The sequence below is a fragment of the Argopecten irradians genome, chromosome 6 (assembly GCF_041381155.1).
Source record: "Argopecten irradians isolate NY chromosome 6, Ai_NY, whole genome shotgun sequence".
Taxonomy (NCBI): Eukaryota; Metazoa; Mollusca; class Bivalvia; order Pectinida; family Pectinidae; genus Argopecten; species Argopecten irradians.
Window position 1 is genome coordinate 21506581 of NC_091139.1, and position 22571 is coordinate 21529151.

Below are 22571 nucleotides of genomic sequence, written 5' to 3' on the forward strand. Positions count from 1 at the left end.
GTATGAAGAGAGTTGATCCAATATTTCAATCTTTTCTCCAACAAGCAGTATAATTGTAAATTGGTACTCTCCCATTGTATTTTCTTAAATCTCAAAAGATAATAGTTACATTGGAAAAGCTCTTGGAGTCATAAACTAATATTTGAAAATGATTTTTGTTTACATATGAAAACAGCATTATCTTATAGATGGTATCAGAGACAGAAACTTACCTGGCAAGATCAAAAGGCAGTGGTCCCCACTTCTTTACGAGGTTAGCACAGTCCCCTCCCTCTACGTACTCCATCACCATACACAGGTGCTTCTGTAATGCAATTCATATTTATTGATTAAAAAAAAATTGATCTAGATCATAATGCCAGACTCTTACAAAGAGTCTTGCCATGTGTACAAACTTTTAAATGTTGTCTACAAGACTAAATAACTACCACCATAAAAAGAAAGTTTGCTGATGTCCCCACAAAATCTTCTAGCTTTGTATCACTATCTAAAGAAAAAACAAAAATTGAGTGGTACTGAGATATGTTTGGAACAAAAATTAAAGACTTGGTCAAAATACCCACAGAGAGGTAGTGATATTAACTAAATGAATTGTAAATCTAAGACAAACAATGGGTTAAGCAGGATGTTAGACTGACCTTGGTGTCGAAGCTACAGTACATGCTGACCACAAATGGGTTTTCTGTAAAACTGAGTATGTCTCTCTCCGTGTACACTTGTTCTGTCTGGTTCCGCAGGATTAAATTCTGTTTACAAATCTTCTTCATCGCAAACCGCTGTCGACTGTCTTTGTGACGAACTAAGTATACCGCCCTATCAAAGAAAAAACACACATTATCAATATGGCTGCTTACCAAATAAATAATTTTAAAAAGCATTGATCCTTGCTAAAAATTTTATTTTTAGTCGAACTAATTGAGCCAAATTTGTCTATGGAGTGGAACATGGCTAAATAGGTAATGGTACCCAAATGGTATTACCAATCAAAGGTTTGTACATTGCTTATAAACACAAATGTTTCAACACCATCAAGTCAAATTATAGAATTTTAGCATATAATTTCTTCTTCTTTTTTCTTCTTTTTCAATGAAAATCAAAATTCTTTTTATTTCACAAATACTTTTGCTATATGCCATTTTAGGAGGGCTACTTACGCGTAAGCACCATTGCTGATCAGTTTGATTGTCTCAAAATCCTCCTCACGAGGCGTTTTGAACTTTGGCACATAATCTCTTCTCTGAAAGACAAGAAATAAATGATGAATATTCATCTTAACTTGCAGCAGACTCTACACACTCATCATCAATCAGTTTGGGAGAAGTTCAAATTTCGGTGTATGAAAGTAAATTTGCTTAAATCAGTGTTAGGAATGACTCGTATATCTATTTATATTTAAATTTCTCTATACACACCTCCATGAATTCCTCTTCAGCTTCCATACTCTCATCAGGGTCATCCATACCCATATCTGTGGACATAATAAACAGACTTATGATATAACGAAACAGACACCTTCTGGTAACAAAAGTGACACGATACTGAACTTATTATCAACATAATTGATAATCATGTATAAATGAAAATTACACTTAATCAAGCTGAAAGCATCCTAGATGGAAGATATGTGCTAATATTATATGATATTTGAGACTTCGCGGTGAGGTTGATTTCGTACGTACCTTCCAGAGGGTCCCTGTTTAAACCGAGTTTGTTGATGATATATTGAGGTATGTCAGCTTTAATCTTCTCCTTGGCTTGCCCTTCAGCTGCCTCCAGTAACTGGTAAAACTGTTCAGGGTCAAACTCCTGTACAACAGACACAGATAATTCAGGTCACTTTCTGATGGAACAGGAATCTCATTATTCAAAGAAATATTAAACTTTTAGTCGCAGATTGAAACTAGAACCGTCACCAGAGTGGACCACTAATACCCCCGCAGCACAAATTTATTAATAACTCCATTGGTAGGGAACATTGCAGAACCTTATGTAGTTTACTCAACTCCCCTTTATGTCAGGGTTCTGTGTACCAAATTTTATCAAAATCTGTCAAGTAGTTTAGGAGGAGTTCACTGGACAAGGTTGTGTCTACAGACAGCCTGGTTCCAGTATACCACCCACCCATAAAAAGATCATTTTTACTTAAGGATATGTTTTCAAGAAATTGTTTTTGAAGCATATTACAAAGACACTAAAGCAATGGAGCTAAGGCATGGATCAACAGGTCACTATCATTTATTTAATTTACAGGTATAAGGTAAGACAGTAATGGTATATCAATGTGAAGCTGTACTAACCAGACACTTGAGTTTAAGGTAAGACTGTAATGGTATATCAATGTGAAGCTGTACTTACCAGACACTTGAGTTTAAGGTAAGACAGTAATGGTATATCAATGTGAAGCTGTACTTACCAGACACTCGAGTTTAAGGTAAGACAGTAATGGTATATCAATGTGAAGCTGTACTAACCAGACACTTGAGTTTAAGGTAAGACAGTAATGGTATATCAATGTGAAGCTGTACTAACCAGACACTTGAGTTTAAGGTAAGACAGTAATGGTATATCAATGTGAAGCTGTACTAACCAGACACTTGAGTTTAAGGTAAGACAGTAATGGTATATCAATGTGAAGCTGTACTAACCAGACACTTGAGTTAAAGGTAAGACAGTAAGTAATGGTATATCAATGTGAAGCTGTACTTACCAGACACTTGAGTTTAAGGTAAGACAGTAATGGTATATCAATGTGAAGCTGTACTAACCAGACACTTGAGTTTAAGGTAAGACAGTAATGGTATATCAATGTGAAGCTGTACTAACCAGACACTTGAGTTAAAGGTAAGACAGTAAGTAATGGTATATCAATGTGAAGCTGTACTAACCAGACACTTGAGTTTAAGGTAAGACAGTAATGGTATATCAATGTGAAGCTGTACTAACCATACACTTGAGTTTAAGGTAAGACAGTAATGGTATATCAATGTGAAGCTGTACTAACCAGACACTTGAGTTAAAGGTAAGACTGTAATGGTATATCAATGTGAAGCTGTACTAACCAGACACTTGAGTTTAAGGTAAGACAGTAATGGTATATCAATGTGAAGCTGTACTTACCAGACACTCGAGTTTAAGGTAAGACAGTAATGGTATATCAATGTGAAGCTGTACTAACCATACAATTGAGTTTAAGGTAAGAGAGTAATGGTATATCAATGTGAAGCTGTACTAACCATACACTTGAGTTTAAGGTAAGACAGTAAGTAATGGTATATCAATGTGAAGCTGTACTAACCAGACACTTGAGTTTAAGGTAAGACAGTAATGGTATATCAATGTGAAGCTGTACTAACCAGACACTTGAGTTTAAGGTAAGACAGTAATGGTATATCAATGTGAAGCTGTACTAACCAGACACTTGAGTTTAAGGTAAGACAGTAAGTAATGGTATATCAATGTGAAGCTGTACTAACCAGACACTTGAGTTTAAGGTAAGACAGTAATGGTATATCAATGTGAAGCTGTACTAACTAGACACTTGAGTTTAAGGTAAGACAGTAATGGTATATCAATGTGAAGCTGTACTAACCATACACTTGAGTTTAAGGTAAGACAGTAAGTAATGGTATATCAATGTGAAGCTGTACTAACCATACAATTGAGTTTAAGGTAAGACAGTAATGGTATATCAATGTGAAGCTGTACTAACCAGACACTTGAGTTTAAGGTAAGACAGTAATGGTATATCAATGTGAAGCTGTACTAACCAGACACTTGAGTTAAAGGTAAGACAGTAATGGTATATCAATGTGCAGCTGTACTAACCAGACACTTGAGTTTAAGGTAAGACAGTAATGGTATATCAATGTGCAGCTGTACTAACCAGACACTTGAGTTTAAGGTAAGACAGTAATGGTTTATCAATGTGAAGCTGTACTAACCAGACACTTGAGTTAAAGGTAAGACAGTAATGGTATATCAATGTGAAGCTGTACTAACCATACAATCGAGTTTAAGGTAAGACAGTAATGGTATATCAATGTGAAGCTGTACTAACCAGACACTTGAGTTAAAGTTAAGACTGTAATGGTATATCAATGTGAAGCTGTACTAACCAGACACTTGAGTTTAAGGTAAGACAGTAATGGTATATCAATGTGAAGCTGTACTAACCAGACACTTGAGTTTAAGGTAAGACAGTAATGGTATATCAATGTGAAGCTGTACTAACCAGACACTTGAGTTTAAGGTAAGACAGTAATGGTATATCAATGTGAAGCTGTACTAACCAGACACTTGAGTTTAAGGTAAGACAGTAATGGTATATCAATGTGAAGCTGTACTAACCAGACACTCGAGTAAACGGATGGGACGAGACAGTATATCAATGTGAAGCTGTACTAACCAGACACTTGAGTTTAAGGTAAGACAGTAATGGTATATCAATGTGAAGCTGTACTAACCAGACACTTGAGTTTAAGGTAAGACAGTAATGGTATATCAATGTGAAGCTGTACTAACCAGACACTCGAGTTTAAGGTAAGACAGTAATGGTATATCAATGTGAAGCTGTACTAACCAGACACTCGAGTAAACGGATGGGACGAGACAGAATCAGCAGTAACTTCTTCACCAGGGGATATATGTAGTTGTAGGCCACAAACTCTCGCTCCTGGGCCTGTAACTCAAACAGTGTACAATGTTATCAAATGACAAAATGATTTTAAATGAAAAACTAGCGGTTACTCTTAAATAAATTGAATGTAACCGAATGTAACTTTCCTTTTACAAGCATTATAGAGCCAAACAAATAAGTTTGATTGTCCAAATCAGTCTTAGTAACATTCACTTTCATTCTAAAGAACATTGAGCAGGGTATTCATGCAAGAGGATAATTGCCAATTAAATTGGTATGAATGACAATTACCAAACCTGTTATAAAACCATATTGATTTCATTTCATAGAAAAATCATTAAGAAATATTAATACACTTAATTGTGAGCATGCCACTGTGTAGAACACATTCCTAGAAGTAACTAACTAAACAAAAGACTATCGCAATAGGTCACCATGACCTATATGGTCAGGTGACCTAATAAATCTGAAATATATCAAAAATTAAATAAAAAAAAAAAAAAGCACCCAGCTCAATTTTACTTGATTCTGACTTACATCTTCCAGAAGTTTCTCAAGCTTGTCCGATAGATCAAAGAAGTAGGAGCGAGTGATGAGTTTGTCTATGGACTGGGTGAGACAGTCGCGTGCCAGCTCTATAACTTGGTGGTGTAGGAAACGTGTGATTGCGTCCCCTTCCTGTTCTGTCGGTAACACCTTGTTTTGTTCGATAAAGTTACTCAGTTTTTCCTCCATCTGAGCTGTAGCCTATCACAACAAAATATTTATCAGAACTTAGTCAGGTGTTAGCTTTAATTATCTCTCCTTACTTTAAAGTAGTTGGTCTATATTACATTTATCTCCCTTGTCACACAAAAAGGACATCACAAGGTCTTTCAGGAAAATTCTTGACTCGCATCAACATTCAGTGTTTTTTTCAGTGAAAGCCAGACTCCACCTAATGGCGTAATGGTTATTGAAATAATTCAGTTTTTTGCATAAAATTCAGCTGCCCCGATTTTTTCCGTCTTCATTTTTGTTTTTCAATTCTGTGTAAGTGCAACTTTTTACATGACCTCCAGTCAATAAAATAAAATAAGTATTACAAAATATATCAATTTGCTGAAAGTCATGAGACTTGATTTTAGATATTAGTTTATAAATCTGTTTTGATAATCCTTTTTACACATGTAATTAAAAGAAAAGCTAATTCACTTCTTTTTTGGGAAAATATATAGGACCAGAAATTAACAATAGGTTCAAAATTACAAAATTCAAAATTATTTGGGAGATTTCAAATTTGTTTGTTAAAAGCTATATAATCAGACAAATTGCTTGGAGATTTCAAATCTGTTTGTTGATAGTTATCAAACAAATTGCATGTGTTTATTTGTGTCTCCTTTGACAATGTATTAAAATCCCTTCCTTTGAAGTATGTGATCAAGATAACGGAGACATCAACAATATATATTGATAAGCTTCTTACTGACAGAACACTGAGGTTGTATATTGGAAATTGTAGCATTATTGAGGTCTAGTTACCTTTGGGAACCGTTCTTTATACACGCTGTTCATCATAATGATTTCATCTCCGCCGGGAGAGCGACCTGGACTACTACAAAATACAAATAAGAATAATTAACTTCATCAAAAGAGGCTAATTAGGCCTGTATTACACTCCAATTACAACTTCTATCACAAACTGCAGACCTTTATCACATCATTTCCTACAGGCTTGTAGCAAGGATTGTAGACTACAATACAAGACTTATAGCTCCCTCTAACTATACATTGTATCATTATAAAGTTCCCTCTAACTATACATTGTATCATTATAAAGTTATATGTACAACATGACTTTAATAAGACTGGGAGATAACAACAATCTGTAACGGAGATGAATTGTGTGATGCTAAACAATGATGTCAATGACAGACGTAGACACACACTTCGTTTTAGTTATACACCTCACAGATAGAAAAAACATCAGGTATATATTGAATGTGTTGGCCACTATTTTTACATTTAAGCTCAAAAAGTAGAGTATCTCCATACAATTCCTTTTTATGAGACACAAATCACCTATGGGTTTTTTTTACATAGTAATACATAGATTAGTATACATGTACATGTATATGCCAAATTAAGGAAAATGACAGCTCATAATATATGGATGTCAGCTTGGGTTTTACATATTGTATAATCAATTGAACCTTAGTGCCATTCTAACTGTGCTTCATGCAAGCAAATATGTACATATATATAGGACCAGCTTTTTATTCATTCAAATTATTTTCTTTAAAAGATTGAATAATGAACTGGCGTTCTGAGTTCCAAAGGGCTGCTGACAACAAACAAAGCCAGGCTAGAACAAATATGGCACTACAAACTGTACAACATTTACCGCTACTACACGCCTGGATAAATATCTTATTTATACTATCTACTAGTCATTATCTTTTTGCTAGTTAGGTACTCGTTCATCATGCCACAATATGTTTAATCACAATGGTCTGTATACTTTTATTCTTTATACTAAAATCAACCATTAACCCTTGCCACAGGCTGATGGTTATACATGTACAGACAACAAAAAAGTACATCAGAATATATCAAACTAAAAACAAAATCAAAAGGATTTGTCCTAAATCGTGTTGATTTAGCTTTTTCCAGGGCAAACTAAGGTTAAACTAATCGAAAAAGTAAATCTCTCTTGATTCTTTCCAAATAAAATAACATCATATAAAGATAGTAATATTTTACGAATTGTATATTTTGTTTACCAATGCTAAAATAATTATCAGAATACTTTAAGAAATATTCACACTTGCAGTTAAATCCAATTTAATATTCTTGGTTCTGAAACTATTTTTAGAACTTTTTTGTTACTTTCAGAACTTGTATAAGTCAAAATAACTCTTTTGTACATCTACATATAAGTAAGGGTTTGAAAGCATTGGGAGAAACAAACAAAAGGTAAATATATATAACATAGTAAAATATACCAAACATGTGAAAGAATAAAACCAATCTTACTCTAACGCTAGCCAGGATAAACTGCTCACCAAAGCAAGGACGGCAGGTAAAAATAAAAACCAACAAGAGTTAGTGTAACATGTAAACCAAAGTTCATCGGTCAGACAACAGTTACTGATCAGGGTTATTTGGTTAATAAACTAAACAATAGTGTTAGGATTGGAAATCAATTTAAAAGCCAACCAATATTGATTGCGACATTTTTACAAAGTCATTTTGAACGTGTAGCCGTTTTATATACCAATTTACACCCAATTAATGAAGCTATAGATCATATCACCAATACATTTACAGTGAAAATAGAATTTGTTTCATAAGTGGATTCTTAAGGATGTAATAATGGATTATTGGCAATGAAAATGATTTCCATGGAGTAAATGAAAAGAATAATTAGTATATGAAAATTAGTTGGTAAGTTGTACTTTCTTTCATGGTTTTGTTAGCTGATATTGCTCATGAAACATTAACAACAATATATGCTGAAATGATACTTGTAAAAAATGGACAAAGAACATTCCATATTGTGTAGTATTACTAATTACATGTCATGTAGCATTACTAATTAAGCCATTTAATATCATGTCTTCTTCCAAGGATCAAGTAACAAGTATTAAAAATAATCGTCTTAAGACTTTTTAAAACATGGAAAAATGTTTACATGTCCGTGTACATGGATATTTTCACTTTGGTGCCAAATTCTTGTTTTTGGCACTTTTGTGTTCTAAATTCTTACAATTGACACTGATTACCTGAATTCTTTTTATTGGCACAAGTCACAGTACCTAATTCCATGATACAGCTGACTATTTTTAAACTCTGATATCTCTAACAGACTCTATAATTTACCCATCACAAGCCAGTAGTAAGGATTTACCACAGAAATCAAACTGTCCATGACCTTTTAATTAATTGTGTATTAATGTATGCTAATCAATTTTTTGAGTATGTAAGTGTCCAGTAAACTTCACTAAACCATTGATATTTGCATGGACATTTGATGTCCAACACCTTGTAAAGAGTACCATTGTGAGGTTGATTTTGTATTTCAGCTAATATTAATTAATGAATACCAAACACAAATTCACACATTAATTGTATTAACATTTGTATGAACATTTTTACCTAAATGATCCAACAATAAAGTGAACCAGAAGAATGTGATCTTTTTATGTTTAATATCAGCAGGATTTCTACTGTCTGCAGAGAGAGGCCACGTCATTTCTTTATATATCTGTTCTAATTTGATAACAGTACAAATATATGTTATTCACAAACAAGCAAATTCGTGGAATTTCCATCCCCTGCTTTCAGGACATATTGTAGGTAAACATTATTGAGGTTAGGTTTAACCTTGGTTGAAACATGAAAAAACATTGAACCCTGTTAATGTGCTTGAATACGATAAAATAATAGTGGCAATCAAATGTGGCGGAGCCCTTAAGACGTTTAACTATGTGCCCTTAAGACATTTAACTATGTTACCAAGTATGAATAAAATCAGTTTACATTTGTTACAGTTATTACATGGAAATGGCAGAAACTGAAATTTTTAGTAAATGAAAGGGGCATAATCTGTGTTAAATAATGTCCGCTGAAAGTAACTATTAAATTTGGCTGAGCTCTTAAGGCATTAACTTCGATATTAACTTTTAAGATAATTGGTTTACATTTGTTACAATTATTGTAAAGGGAATGGCAAAAAATGTCGTTTTCAGTATATCAAAGGGCCATAACTCCACTACATAATGTCGGCCAAAAGTCGCGATCGAACTTGGTCGAGTCCTTAAAGCATTTAACCTTGTTACTAAGTTTGAAGAAAATTGGTTTACATTTGTTACACTTATTGTACAGAAATGGCAGAAAATGACTTTTTAGTAATTCAAAGGGCCATAACTCCGCTAAATAAGGTCCAACGACAGTCGCCATCGAATTTGGCTGAGCCCTTAAGTTTGAAGAAAATCAGTTTACATTTGTTACAGTTATTGCATGGAAACGAAGTGTTACAGACAGATGGACAGGCAGACAGATGGACAGATGGACGGACGGACAGACAAACTCAAATTAATATCCCCCGTTTTGGAGAAAGCGGGGGATAAAAATGTCACGAAAAAGATTAAATGTTTTGGATGCCACACAGCCAAAGGGAAATCAGGAAAAATCTCTTCAGCATGATCTTACAACAAACAACATTTTTCTTAATTATATTTTCCAATTAATTAGAAATCAAACTTCTTCTCTACAATGACTGTAGCAGCTGAGACCACAATGCATCCATTAATTTATTCAGAATTAAATCCTCCTAATGCTGAATAGCACTGATAAATAACTGCTGTCAGTGGGAAATCCTTCACAAAATATTCCAAATTACTTCTCTCACGGAAAATAACTATTTACTATTATAATGTCATCCAGGTAACAAATACTGATCATTAAAGAATCATTTAACTAAACAAATTTTAGAGTAAATCACATGAAAATCAATTCCTGAGATTAACACTTATCACTAATGACTCCAAAGATTCATTGAAATGCATTTTCTAAGCAAATTAAAATATCGAAGACTAAAATCAATATAATGAGTTTCCCCCCCCCCCTCTCTTTTTTTTTTTCAATTCCAATTCTATTGAATTCTTTAAATAATTTCATGCAACGAAAACGAAAATAGTCATTTTTTATTCTAGATTAATTTTAATATTAAAAGCTACGTCAAGTTTATGAACAGTTAGATTGCAAGTAATTTGTGACTGTTTCATGGTGGTTTTTTTTCTTTTTCTTGTACTTTCTAGTCATATGTGAAACCATCATCCATCACAGGTCAATAGTATGTATTAGTTTAATTACTATCCGAGTCAGGTACATCATGTAGAGAGCTTACACTACAGTTGTAGACACATCGATTCACATGCCGTTACTCACACACCTAACATCAACACATCCCGTGTTAATGAAGAGTCAGGCATGGTGTTGGTAAATACCAGGAACATCTTCCAAAATCCCATATTATTGATATGAAGGATAGCAATAAATCATTAGCTTCCAGAAGGTTATCATTACATTACAGGATAATGAAGGTTTTTACAACATTTTGTTTTTCTCGCACAAGAAAAGGTATTTTCTCTCAAACCAATTCCAATTTTCTGGTACACAAAGGAAATTTTGAAATTTCTCCACTATTTACTTGAAAAAGAAAAGAAAACTGACTCAAACTATACAACCAATAGTTGGATAAGATATTTTCAATGGTAATCTCATAATGTACTTTCCAGTAAGCATGATTTTTGAAAATGACAAACATTCAGTATTGTATAGGTAGTCATGTAGCACAGCACTGTATAGTTCATTGTACACATATTGCAAATGTATTACAGTAACATTGGGAGGAATGAAAACCACTACTTTATAACCATGGATTCACTGTAAACATGTTCGTTATAAACATGTTTTACTGTATAAATCATTACTCGTTAACCTTGAAACACTAACAATGGCTATGACAAGTAATTTTCATTATACAAATTCAACATTGTAGTATTATTTCATTGATTGTGTTATTGGCTGCTATATGACAATCATAAATAATAATTCGATTTGTCATCTAGTCTGCACATTATAATGACTTGTTATAATGGTCAGCTATCAGTGCTTCCTTATATTATACAATAATGACTCCAGCCTTCCTGTTAGTAATTCTACATATATAACTTTAACAGTGTTAGTGACATGCAGAGGATGACATTTTCAGATCTTTGAAAGCTACTTGTTCATTGCAAGTTTATATTCTATGAGTTAAGAACACACATAACATCCTGGTTTTAATTTTCATTTATTCACTTAAAGCTATGAAAGTTATTTTGGTTATACCTGAGACTGCGTGACCGTGGCCGCATGAGAGGGGACACAGGTGAGTGACCGCCATCTTCATCAACAGTATGATCAGCTGTTGTGAGGTTCCGTGTAAAAAGTGACAGTTCATCGCTTCCCAAAGGGTAGGCAATCTGATTCAACTTTTCCTGGGAAGAATACTGGGACTGCAAAATAAAGCTCCAACTCAAACAAAGTCTTATGCATCCCCCCCCCCCTCCCACATGTATATCATCATTTATGTCACATGATCACAATTAAAACATCCCTGCTCATAGCTGATGATTACTACCTAATAAAACAAACCAATATGTATGCAAGAATCAATAAGTTTTATAAATAGGGTTTTACTCATTTGTGGGGTTGGTTTATACCATGAAATTTCCTAATGAACTGGTCTAGTCATTGATTTAGAATAGTCTAAATGTGTCTTCAGGGGTAAATTGGATATCTATTATGGTGATTTTGACTTCTGATACTATCAGTCTCCTCATGAATACACTATACATTAGATATTACTATAGTCTTCTGCCCCTCCCTTTAATATCAGGTCTTTTAGAACTAGGTCCATGTAGTCTGGCATTGTTTCACAACGTCTTGTTAAAGGGGCAGACTGCATTGAAAATTTGTATATACGACTGGAAAAACTTGACCCATATATATGTAGAATTGAGTGACTTACAGATACATTGGAACTGCCTGGGGTGTTGGTCCCGTACCCTGACGAAGGAAGGGAAGCAAAGGACCAGCGTCTGCCATCACACCTACAAACATACAATCATTATATCAAACATGTTTATATCCTATTTACTGCAGGGGTCATTTCAGGGTGTACCTATATACTAGGAGGAGGAAGAAAGCTGGAGTACCCAGAGGAAAACCATTGGCCTACAGTCACTGCTCCTGGTGGATTTAAAACTCAATTCCCCATAGTTGAGAACAAGTAATTTATAACAATGTGTAGGAACATTGTAACCATTCAGACACCATCACAAACAATGATAATTACATCTTAACAATACAACATAGTTTAATTATAGGCAGTACCACTCTACAGCAACCTCTTCAGTATCATTTCTTCTACATATACACAAAACACTGTTGTCATTTCTTCTACATATACAAAAAACACTGTTGTCATTTCTTCTACATATACACAAAACACTGTTGTCATTTCTTCTACATATACACAAAACACTGTTGTCATTTCTTCTACATATACACAAAACACTGTTGTCATTTCTTCTACATATACACAAAACACTGTTGTCATTTCTTCTACATATACACAAAACACTGTTGTCATTTCTTCTACATATACACAAAACACTGTTGTCATTTCTTCTACATATACACAAAACACTGTTGTCATTTCTTCTACATATACACAAAACACTGTTGTCATTTCTTCTACATAGAAACAAAACACTGTTGTCATTTCTTCTACATATACACAAACACTGTTGTCATTTCTTCTACATATACACAAAACACTGTTGTCATTTCTTCTACATATAACACAAAACACTGTTGTCATTTCTTCTACATATACACAAAACACTGTTGTCATTTCTTCTACATATACACAAAACACTGTTGTCATTTCTTCTACATAGAAACAAAACACTGTTGTCATTTCTTCTACATAGAAACAAAACACTGTTGTCATTTCTCTTCTTCATTACATACACAAAACACTGTTGTCATTTCTTCTACATAAACAAAACACTGTTGTCATTTCTTCTACATAACACAAAACACTGTTGTCATTTCTTCTACATAGAAACAAAACACTGTTGTCATTTCTTCTACATAGAAACAAAACACTGTTGTCATTTCTTCTACATATACACAAAACACTGTTGTCATTTCTTCTACAAACACAAAACACTGTTGTCATTTCTTCAAACATATTTTCTACTACAAAAACACTGTTGTCATTTCTTCTACATATACACAAAACACTGTTGTCATTTCTTCTACATATACACAAAACACTGTTGTCATTTCTTCTACATATACACAAAACACTGTTGTCATTTCTTCTACATATACACAAAACACTGTTGTCATTTCTTCTACATATACACAAAACACTGTTGTCATTTCTTCCACATATACACAAAACACTGTTGTCATTTCTTCTACATATACACAAAACACTGTTGTCATTTCTTCTACATATACACAAAACACTGTTGTCATTTCTTCTACATATAAACAAAACACTGTTGTCATTTCTTCTACATAGAAAAAACAAAACACTGTTGTCATTTCTTCTACATAGAAACAAAACACTGTTGTCATTTCTTCTACATATACAACAAAACACTGTTGTCATTTCTTCTACATAGAAACAAAACACTGTTGTCATTTCTTCTACATATACACAAAACACTGTTGTCATTTCTTCTACATATACACAAAACACTGTTGTCATTTCTTCTACATAGAAACAAAACACTGTTGTCATTTCTTCTACATAGAAACAAAACACTGTTGTCATTTCTTCTACATATACACAAAACACTGTTGTCATTTCTTCTACATATACACAAAACACTGTTGTCATTTCTTCTACATATACACAAAACACTGTTGTCATTTCTTCTACATATACACAAAACACTGTTGTCATTTCTTCTACATATACACAAAAACACTGTTGTCATTTCTTCTACATATACACAAAACACTGTTGTCATTTCTTCTACATATACACAAAACACTGTTGTCATTTCTTCTACATAGAAACAAAACACTGTTGTCATTTCTTCACATATACACAAAACACTGTTGTCATTTCTTCTACATATACACAAAACACTGTTGTCATTTCTTCTACATATACACAAAACACTGTTGTCATTTCTTCTACATATACACAAAACACTGTTGTCATTTCTTCTACATATACACACAAAACACTGTTGTCATTTCTTCTACATATACACAAAACACTGTTGTCATTTCTTCTACATATACACAAAACACTGTTGTCATTTCTTCTACATATACACAAAACACTGTTGTCATTTCTTCTACATATACACAAAACACTGTTGTCATTTCTTCTACATATACACAAAACACTGTTGTCATTTCTTCTACATATACACAAAACACTGTTGTCATTTCTTCTACATATACACAAAACACTGTTGTCATTTCTTCTACATATACACAAAACACTGTTGTCATTTCTTCTACATATACACAAAACACTGTTGTCATTTCTTCTACATATACACAAAACACTGTTGTCATTTCTTCTACATATACACAAAACACTGTTGTCATTTCTTCCACATATACACAAAACACTGTTGTCATTTCTTCTACATATACACAAAACACTGTTGTCATTTCTTCTACATATACACAAAACACTGTTGTCATTTCTTCTACATATACACAAAACACTGTTGTCATTTCTTCTACATACACACAAAACACTGTTGTCATTTCTTCTATATACACAAAACACTGTTGTCATTTCTTCCACATATACACAAAACACTGTTGTCATTTCTTCTACATATACACAAAACACTGTTGTCATTTCTTCTACATATACACAAAACACTGTTGTCATTTCTTCTACATATACACAAAACACTGTTGTCATTTCTTCTACATATACACAAAACACTGTTGTCATTTCTTCTACATATACACAAAACACTGTTGTCATTTCTTCTACATATACACAAAACACTGTTGTCATTTCTTCTACATATACACAAAACACTGTTGTCATTTCTTCTACATATACACAAAACACTGTTGTCATTTCTTCTACATATACACAAAACACTGTTGTCATTTCTTCTACATATACACAAAACACTGTTGTCATTTCTTCTACATATACACAAAAAACACTGTTGTCATTTCTTCTACATATACACAAAACAAGGTTGTCATTTCTTCTACATATACACAAAACACTGTTGTCATTTCTTCTACATATACACAAAACACTGTTGTCATTTCTTCTACATATACACAAAACACTGTTGTCATTTCTTCTACATATACACAAAACACTGTTGTCATTTCTTCTACATATACACAAAACACTGTTGTCATTTCTTCTACATATACACAAAACACTGTTGTCATTTCTTCTACATATACACAAAACACTGTTGTCATTTCTTCTACATATACACAAAACACTGTTGTACATTTTTTACAATATACACAAAACACTGTTGTCATTTCTTCTACATATACACAAAACACTGTTGTCATTTCTTCTACATATACACAAAACACTGTTGTCATTTCTTCTACATATACACAAAACACTGTTGTCATTTCTTCTACATATACACAAAACACTGTTGTCATTTCTTCTACATATACACAAAACACTGTTGTCATTTCTTCTACATATACACAAAACACTGTTGTCATTTCTTCTACATATACACAAAACACTGTTGTCATTTCTTCTACATATACACAAAACACTGTTGTCATTTCTTCTACATATACACAAAACACTGTTGTCATTTCTTCTACATATACACAAAACACTGTTGTCATTTCTTCTACATATACACAAAACACTGTTGTCATTTCTTCTACATATACACAAAACACTGTTGTCATTTCTTCTACATATACACAAACACTGTTTCATTTCTCACAATACACAAAACACTGTTGTCATTTCTTCCACATATACACAAAACACTGTTGTCATTTCTTCTACATATACACAAAACACTGTTGTCATTTCTTCTACATATACACAAAACACTGTTGTCATTTCTTCACATATACACAAAACACTGTTGTCATTTCTTCTACATATACACAAAACACTGTTGTCATTTCTTCACATATACACAAAACACTGTTGTCATTTCTTCTACATATACACAAAACACTGTTGTCATTTCTTCTACATATACACAAAACACTGTTGTCATTTCTTCCACATATACACAAAACACTGTTGTCATTTCTTCACATATACACAAAACACTGTTGTCATTTCTTCTACATATACACAAAACACTGTTGTCATTTCTTCCACATATACACAAAACACTGTTGTCATTTCTTCCACATATACACAAAACACTGTTGTCATTTCTTCCACATATACACAAAACACTGTTGTCATTTCTTCTACATATACACAAAACACTGTTGTCATTTCTTCTACATATACACAAAACACTGTTGTCATTTCTTCTACATATACACAAAACACTGTTGTCATTTCTTCCACATATACACAAAACACTGTTGTCATTTCTTTACATATACACAAAACACTGTTGTCATTTCTTCTACATATACACAAAACACTGTTGTCATTTCTTCTACATATACACAAAACACTGTTGTCATTTCTTCTACATATACACAAAACACTGTTGTCATTTCTTCTACATATACACAAAACACTGTTGTCATTTCTTCACATATACACAAAACACTGTTGTCATTTCTTCTACATATACACAAAACACTGTTGTCATTTCTTCTACATATACACAAAACACTGTTGTCATTTTCTTCACATATACACAAAACACTGTTGTCATTTCTTCTACATATACACAAAACACTGTTGTCATTTCTTCACATATACACAAAACACTGTTGTCATTTCTTCTACATATACACAAAACACTGTTGTCTTTCTTCTACATATACACAAAACACTGTTGTCATTTCTTCTACATATACACACAAAACACTGTTGTCATTTCTTCTACATATACACAAAACACTGTTGTCATTTCTTCTACATATACACAAAACACTGTTGTCATTTCTTCTACATATACACAAAACACTGTTGTCATTTCTTCTACATATACACAAAACACTGTTGTCATTTCTTCTACATATACACAAAACACTGTTGTCATTTCTTCTACATATACACAAAACACTGTTGTCATTTCTTCCACATATACACAAAACACTGTTGTCATTTCTTCTACATATACACAAAACACTGTTGTCATTTTTCTACATATACACAAAACACTGTTGTCATTTTCTTCTACATATACACAAAACACTGTTGTCATTTCTTCTACATATACACAAAACACTGTTGTCATTTCTTCTACATATACACAAAACACTGTTGTCATTTCTTCTACATATACACAAAACACTGTTGTCATTTCTTCTACATATACACAAAACACTGTTGTCATTTCTTCTACATATACACAAAACACTGTTCATTTGTCATTTTCAACCTGTTACTTTACATATACACAAAACACTGTTGTCATTTCTTCTACATATACACAAAACACTGTTGTCATTTCTTCTACATATACACAAAACACTGTTGTCATTTCTTCTACATATACACAAAACACTGTTGTCATTTCTTCCACATATACACAAAACACTGTTGTCATTTCTTCTACATATACACAAAACACTGTTGTCATTTCTTCTACATATACACAAAACACTGTTGTCATTTCTTCTTCTACATATACACAAAACACTGTTGTCATTTTCTTCACATATACACAAAACACTGTTGTCATTTCTTCTACATATACACAAAACACTGTTGTCATTTCTTCTACATATACACAAAACACTGTTGTCATTTCTTCTACATATACACAAAACACTGTTGTCATTTCTTCTACATATACACAAAACACTGTTGTCATTTCTTCCACATATACACAAAACACATATACACAAAACACTGTTGTCATTTCTTCTACATATACACAAAACACTGTTGTCATTTCTTCTACATATACACAAAACACTGTTGTCATTTCTTCCACATATACACAAAACACTGTTGTCATTTCTTCCACATATACACAAAACACTGTTGTCATTTCTTCTACATATACACAAAACACTGTTGTCATTTCTTCTACATATACACAAAACACTGTTGTCATTTCTTCTACATATACACAAAACACTGTTGTCATTTCTTCTACATATACACAAAACACTGTTGTCATTTCTTCTACATATACACAAAACACTGTTGTCATTTCTTCCACATATACACAAAACACTGTTGTCATTTCTTCCACATATACACAAAACACTGTTGTCATTTCTTCCACATATACACAAAACACTGTTGTCATTTCTTCCACATATACACAAAACACTGTTGTCATTTCTTCCACATATACACAAAACACTGTTGTCATTTCTTCCACATATACACAAAACACTGTTGTCATTTCTTCACATATACACAAAACACTGTTGTCATTTCTTCCACATATACACAAAACACTGTTGTCATTTCTTCCACATATACACAAAACACTGTTGTCATTTCTTCTACATATACACAAAACACTGTTGTCATTTCTTCTACATATACACAAAACACTGTTGTCATTTCTTCTACATATACACAAAACACTGTTGTCATTTCTTCTCACATATACACAAAACACTGTTGTCATTTCTTCTACATATACACAAAACACTGTTGTCATTTCTTCTACATATACACAAAACACTGTTGTCATTTCTTCTACATATACACAAAACACTGTTGTCATTTCTTCTACATATACACAAAACACTGTTGTCATTTCTTCTACATATACACAAAACACTGTTGTCATTTCTTCTACATATACACAAAACACTGTTGTCATTTCTTCTACATATACACAAAACACTGTTGTCATTTCTTCTACATATACACAAAACACTGTTGTCATTTCTTCTACATATACACAAAACACTGTTGTCATTTCTTCTACATATACACAAAACACTGTTGTCATTTCTTCTACATATACACAAAACACTGTTGTCATTTCTTCTACATATACACAAAACACTGTTGTCATTTCTTCTACATAGAAACAAAACACTGTTGTCATTTCTTCCACATATACACAAAACACTGTTGTCATTTCTTCTACATATACACAAAACACTGTTGTCATTTCTTCCACATATACACAAAACACTGCTATTGATATTCGTTGTTAGAATTTTAAACAACAAAAGGCTGACGACTATTTATTATCCATTTGGAGATTTACTATCATACCAATAAGGGTTTAATTTTTATACTGTTCTATCTAAGATTCCACCATCTAACCCATCAATATATATCTATACTTACTTTCGCACATTGTGGAAGGCAAAGTTTCCATGCTGGTTGGGAGACATGTTACGGGGACTTTCATGGGGACTATTTCCTGAAGACAAAATAAAATACAACAAATTAAATATTGAAATTACTCAAGAAATAAAAATTTTCCAGCGATTACAAGTAATTACATGCTGGTTATTTAACTAACTTTGAAACATGGCATTGTAATGAACAGGTTTTTATTGCTATGCTGAACGCATCTCTGGAGTAATTCTCTTGGGATCTGTTTCAAGAAATTAGTAAAAATGATACTTTATTGACATTTGATCTTGTGCAACTTGTAGTGGCAGGATGTATAATTCAATTAACCAGAGTATTACTCATTCACTGGCTATAGAGCATGGCATATTTCACACATTTGATTGAAACATGTTGTTACTGGAAATTTCAAAGGGGTTCCACAGCAGTACACGTCATCCAGACCAAAAAATTAGAAACATACATGAACTCAAATATTTCATGTAGATTTTAGTTTTGTTTGCTCACGTTTACTAAGAACAGATATTATATTTGTTATAAGTTCTGTGATGAAAATTTGAAGTACATTTCTCAAAGTTTTATTTGTTAGTAGTTCCACAATTTACAATTTAATATCTGTTTTTGTGAACCAAAATATTTGGTTCTCCTTTTACAATTGAACTAAGATAGACAAATAGCTTCACCTTAATGTACGCCTTTGAAATGTATGAAAAAGTCAGTATTAAATTTATTTATTGCAAAAATTTATCTTAAAATAAAATTATTTCTGTGAAATTTTCTAAAAAGGAGAATAAAAAGAATTTTTTATCCATTAAGTATCATTGAATCTGGCAACGAGATTCTAGATGAGCCTAGCTAAAAGTTCAAGGAAATTCAATATGGTTCCCCTGCATTAGGACAAGGACGGAACAGAAGGTAGCGATACAGGGGATAATAGCACAGACAAATATATGTGCCCCCCATACTGTACATTTCCTTGTAAATGCATTTCTATTGTGATGTAGTTGACAACAAAGGAAGTAATCCTTCACGCCTTAATGACACACATGAGCCGTTAGCATGATCATTAATGTAATAGGTAAAAAGACAAACACTGTCGGTTTTCTAGTGAGACATCAACGATTCTATCATATTGTGTTTATGTCTTGATTGCTATGACAACATGTCCCCTTAATGAGGATTGCGTGGCTGGTTACCGTGTGATGTATAGGTCTATAATACACAGGGTTGTTATGAGGGACAAGTATGGGCCCACTAATGGTAAACTGACAATTGGTTGATGGAGTTGGTGACACTGGTCTGAAGCCTATAATGGCTAATTCTACAGGTACTGGATGTCCATGTATTATACTTTACACACACACCATTATGTACATTAGGCTGCACTGTAGCTAATGAGTTTCTGCCTCCTTCCTACTGAGCTAGCAGTCGTAACATACGCTCCAGACTGAAAATGAATTGACAGCCAAAGTATCTAATTTATCGTCACTATAGGCAACCAGTCGCAATTTTTTCAATTTTCTTTGAAACACAACAGATTAGGATTTCAGCAAGGAAATCAACGTCTACGACGCAAATCTCCGGTGATTTGATTACAGCAGATACTGAGATGTGGTTATTTATGGCATAAAACACAACTTCCTGTATAATGACCTTTCAACTTTGACATACTAACCGTCAATGGCTCTCTGTCATCCAAAGTCAATCTGTTAATGGCAGGCCGGAAATGGAGAATCTATATTTCTAGCAATCTTTTCCTAGGGCACACAGTCTAGTTATATTATAATTAGTTTACTAAACCTCACAATGAAGAGTATTTGAAGAGCCATTTAAAAGTAAAGTATTGAAAATAATTTGGATTGTTGGTATGAAATTTGAACTTGATTGACTTCAGGGAACTAGTTATCTCACATAGTCCTCTATATACAGTGTAGATGGCGCTGCCACAGACGCCATTTTAGTGATATCTTTATTGCTGGCTTGAGGCTGAAGGCAAGCCATACCGACACACAATAACACAGTCCTTTAGGTTCAAACTAGTAAGCCAAACATCAATACAATACACAACTCTATATTTGTGACCATGTTTGGAGGTCGGAACCTTGAAACCTTATAACATGGTTATCAACAATGTTATCATCATGAGGGAAAAACTGTTGTTGGTCAAGTCAGATAATATTTATATTTCAGCCAGCTCAATCCCATTACCATAATGATGACGTGAGATGACACATACCAGCTAATTATCTCATCAGGAATCTATGCAGTAATAATCCTGAGTAGGTCTGAAATATCCAATACAATTCGCTTCACTAATTATTTGTGCACAGATTCCTCGGAGGGTCGTTAAAGCTGATATGAGGTGAGAAATACAGAATCAAACAAATTCTATCAAGCCATGTTTCAGACAATAACATGACTTAAAAGAAAACAAATACAAAACATTATTAGTATAATTTGTTAGAAATTAGTGGTGTGCGGTATTATCGGTATACCGATATATCCAGGTTCATTTTGAAAACGATACGTATCGCGGTACGATTTAGTCGTATCGGTTCACTCGGAATCATTCAGGGATTTTCCGTATATTTCAGTGAAAATTTCGTTTTTGACGGGAAATATTTTTAAAATGAGAATTTGTATAAAAATTAAAACTAAAATATATATTTTAACAACATTTCAGACAAATGTACAGGTTAAGATGGATTTTTGGGATGTTATCATACGTAGATTATGATTGATCTTGTGCTTAGTAACGTTTCAAAATGGCGGCCTTCATAGGCACGAATGATAACCTCGTTAAAAATCCAAAGCAAAGGCGGTTGTATGGCAGCATTTTGGCCTTACAGTACGTAAAGGGGAAAGAAATAACGAGGAAAGCATCGCTGGATGTCGATTGTGTACGGCAATCGTTAAATGTAGTGG

The 22571-nt window shown here is 33.1% G+C and overlaps 1 protein-coding gene across 4 annotated transcripts in view; it reads right to left on the bottom strand.

The window, feature by feature from the left end:
* The window catches only part of LOC138325314 (microtubule-associated serine/threonine-protein kinase 3-like), a 77795-nt gene that overhangs the window by 7112 nt on the left and 48112 nt on the right, over positions 1-22571 (bottom strand). For 3 of the 4 annotated variants that reach the window (XM_069270874.1, XM_069270873.1, XM_069270876.1), the window contains 12 exons: positions 19638-19713; positions 12195-12276; positions 11513-11679; positions 7652-7672; positions 6158-6230; positions 5174-5383; positions 4580-4678; positions 1680-1806; positions 1413-1468; positions 1155-1237; positions 639-813; positions 213-304 (listed from right to left, as the gene is read on the bottom strand). In XM_069270874.1, the coding sequence (XP_069126975.1) occupies positions 213-304; positions 639-813; positions 1155-1237; positions 1413-1468; positions 1680-1806; positions 4580-4678; positions 5174-5383; positions 6158-6230; positions 7652-7672; positions 11513-11679; positions 12195-12276; positions 19638-19713 (1261 nt within the window). The remainder of the gene's footprint in view (positions 1-212; positions 305-638; positions 814-1154; positions 1238-1412; positions 1469-1679; positions 1807-4579; positions 4679-5173; positions 5384-6157; positions 6231-7651; positions 7673-11512; positions 11680-12194; positions 12277-19637; positions 19714-22571) is intronic. The other variant, XM_069270875.1, reaches the window with a different exon arrangement.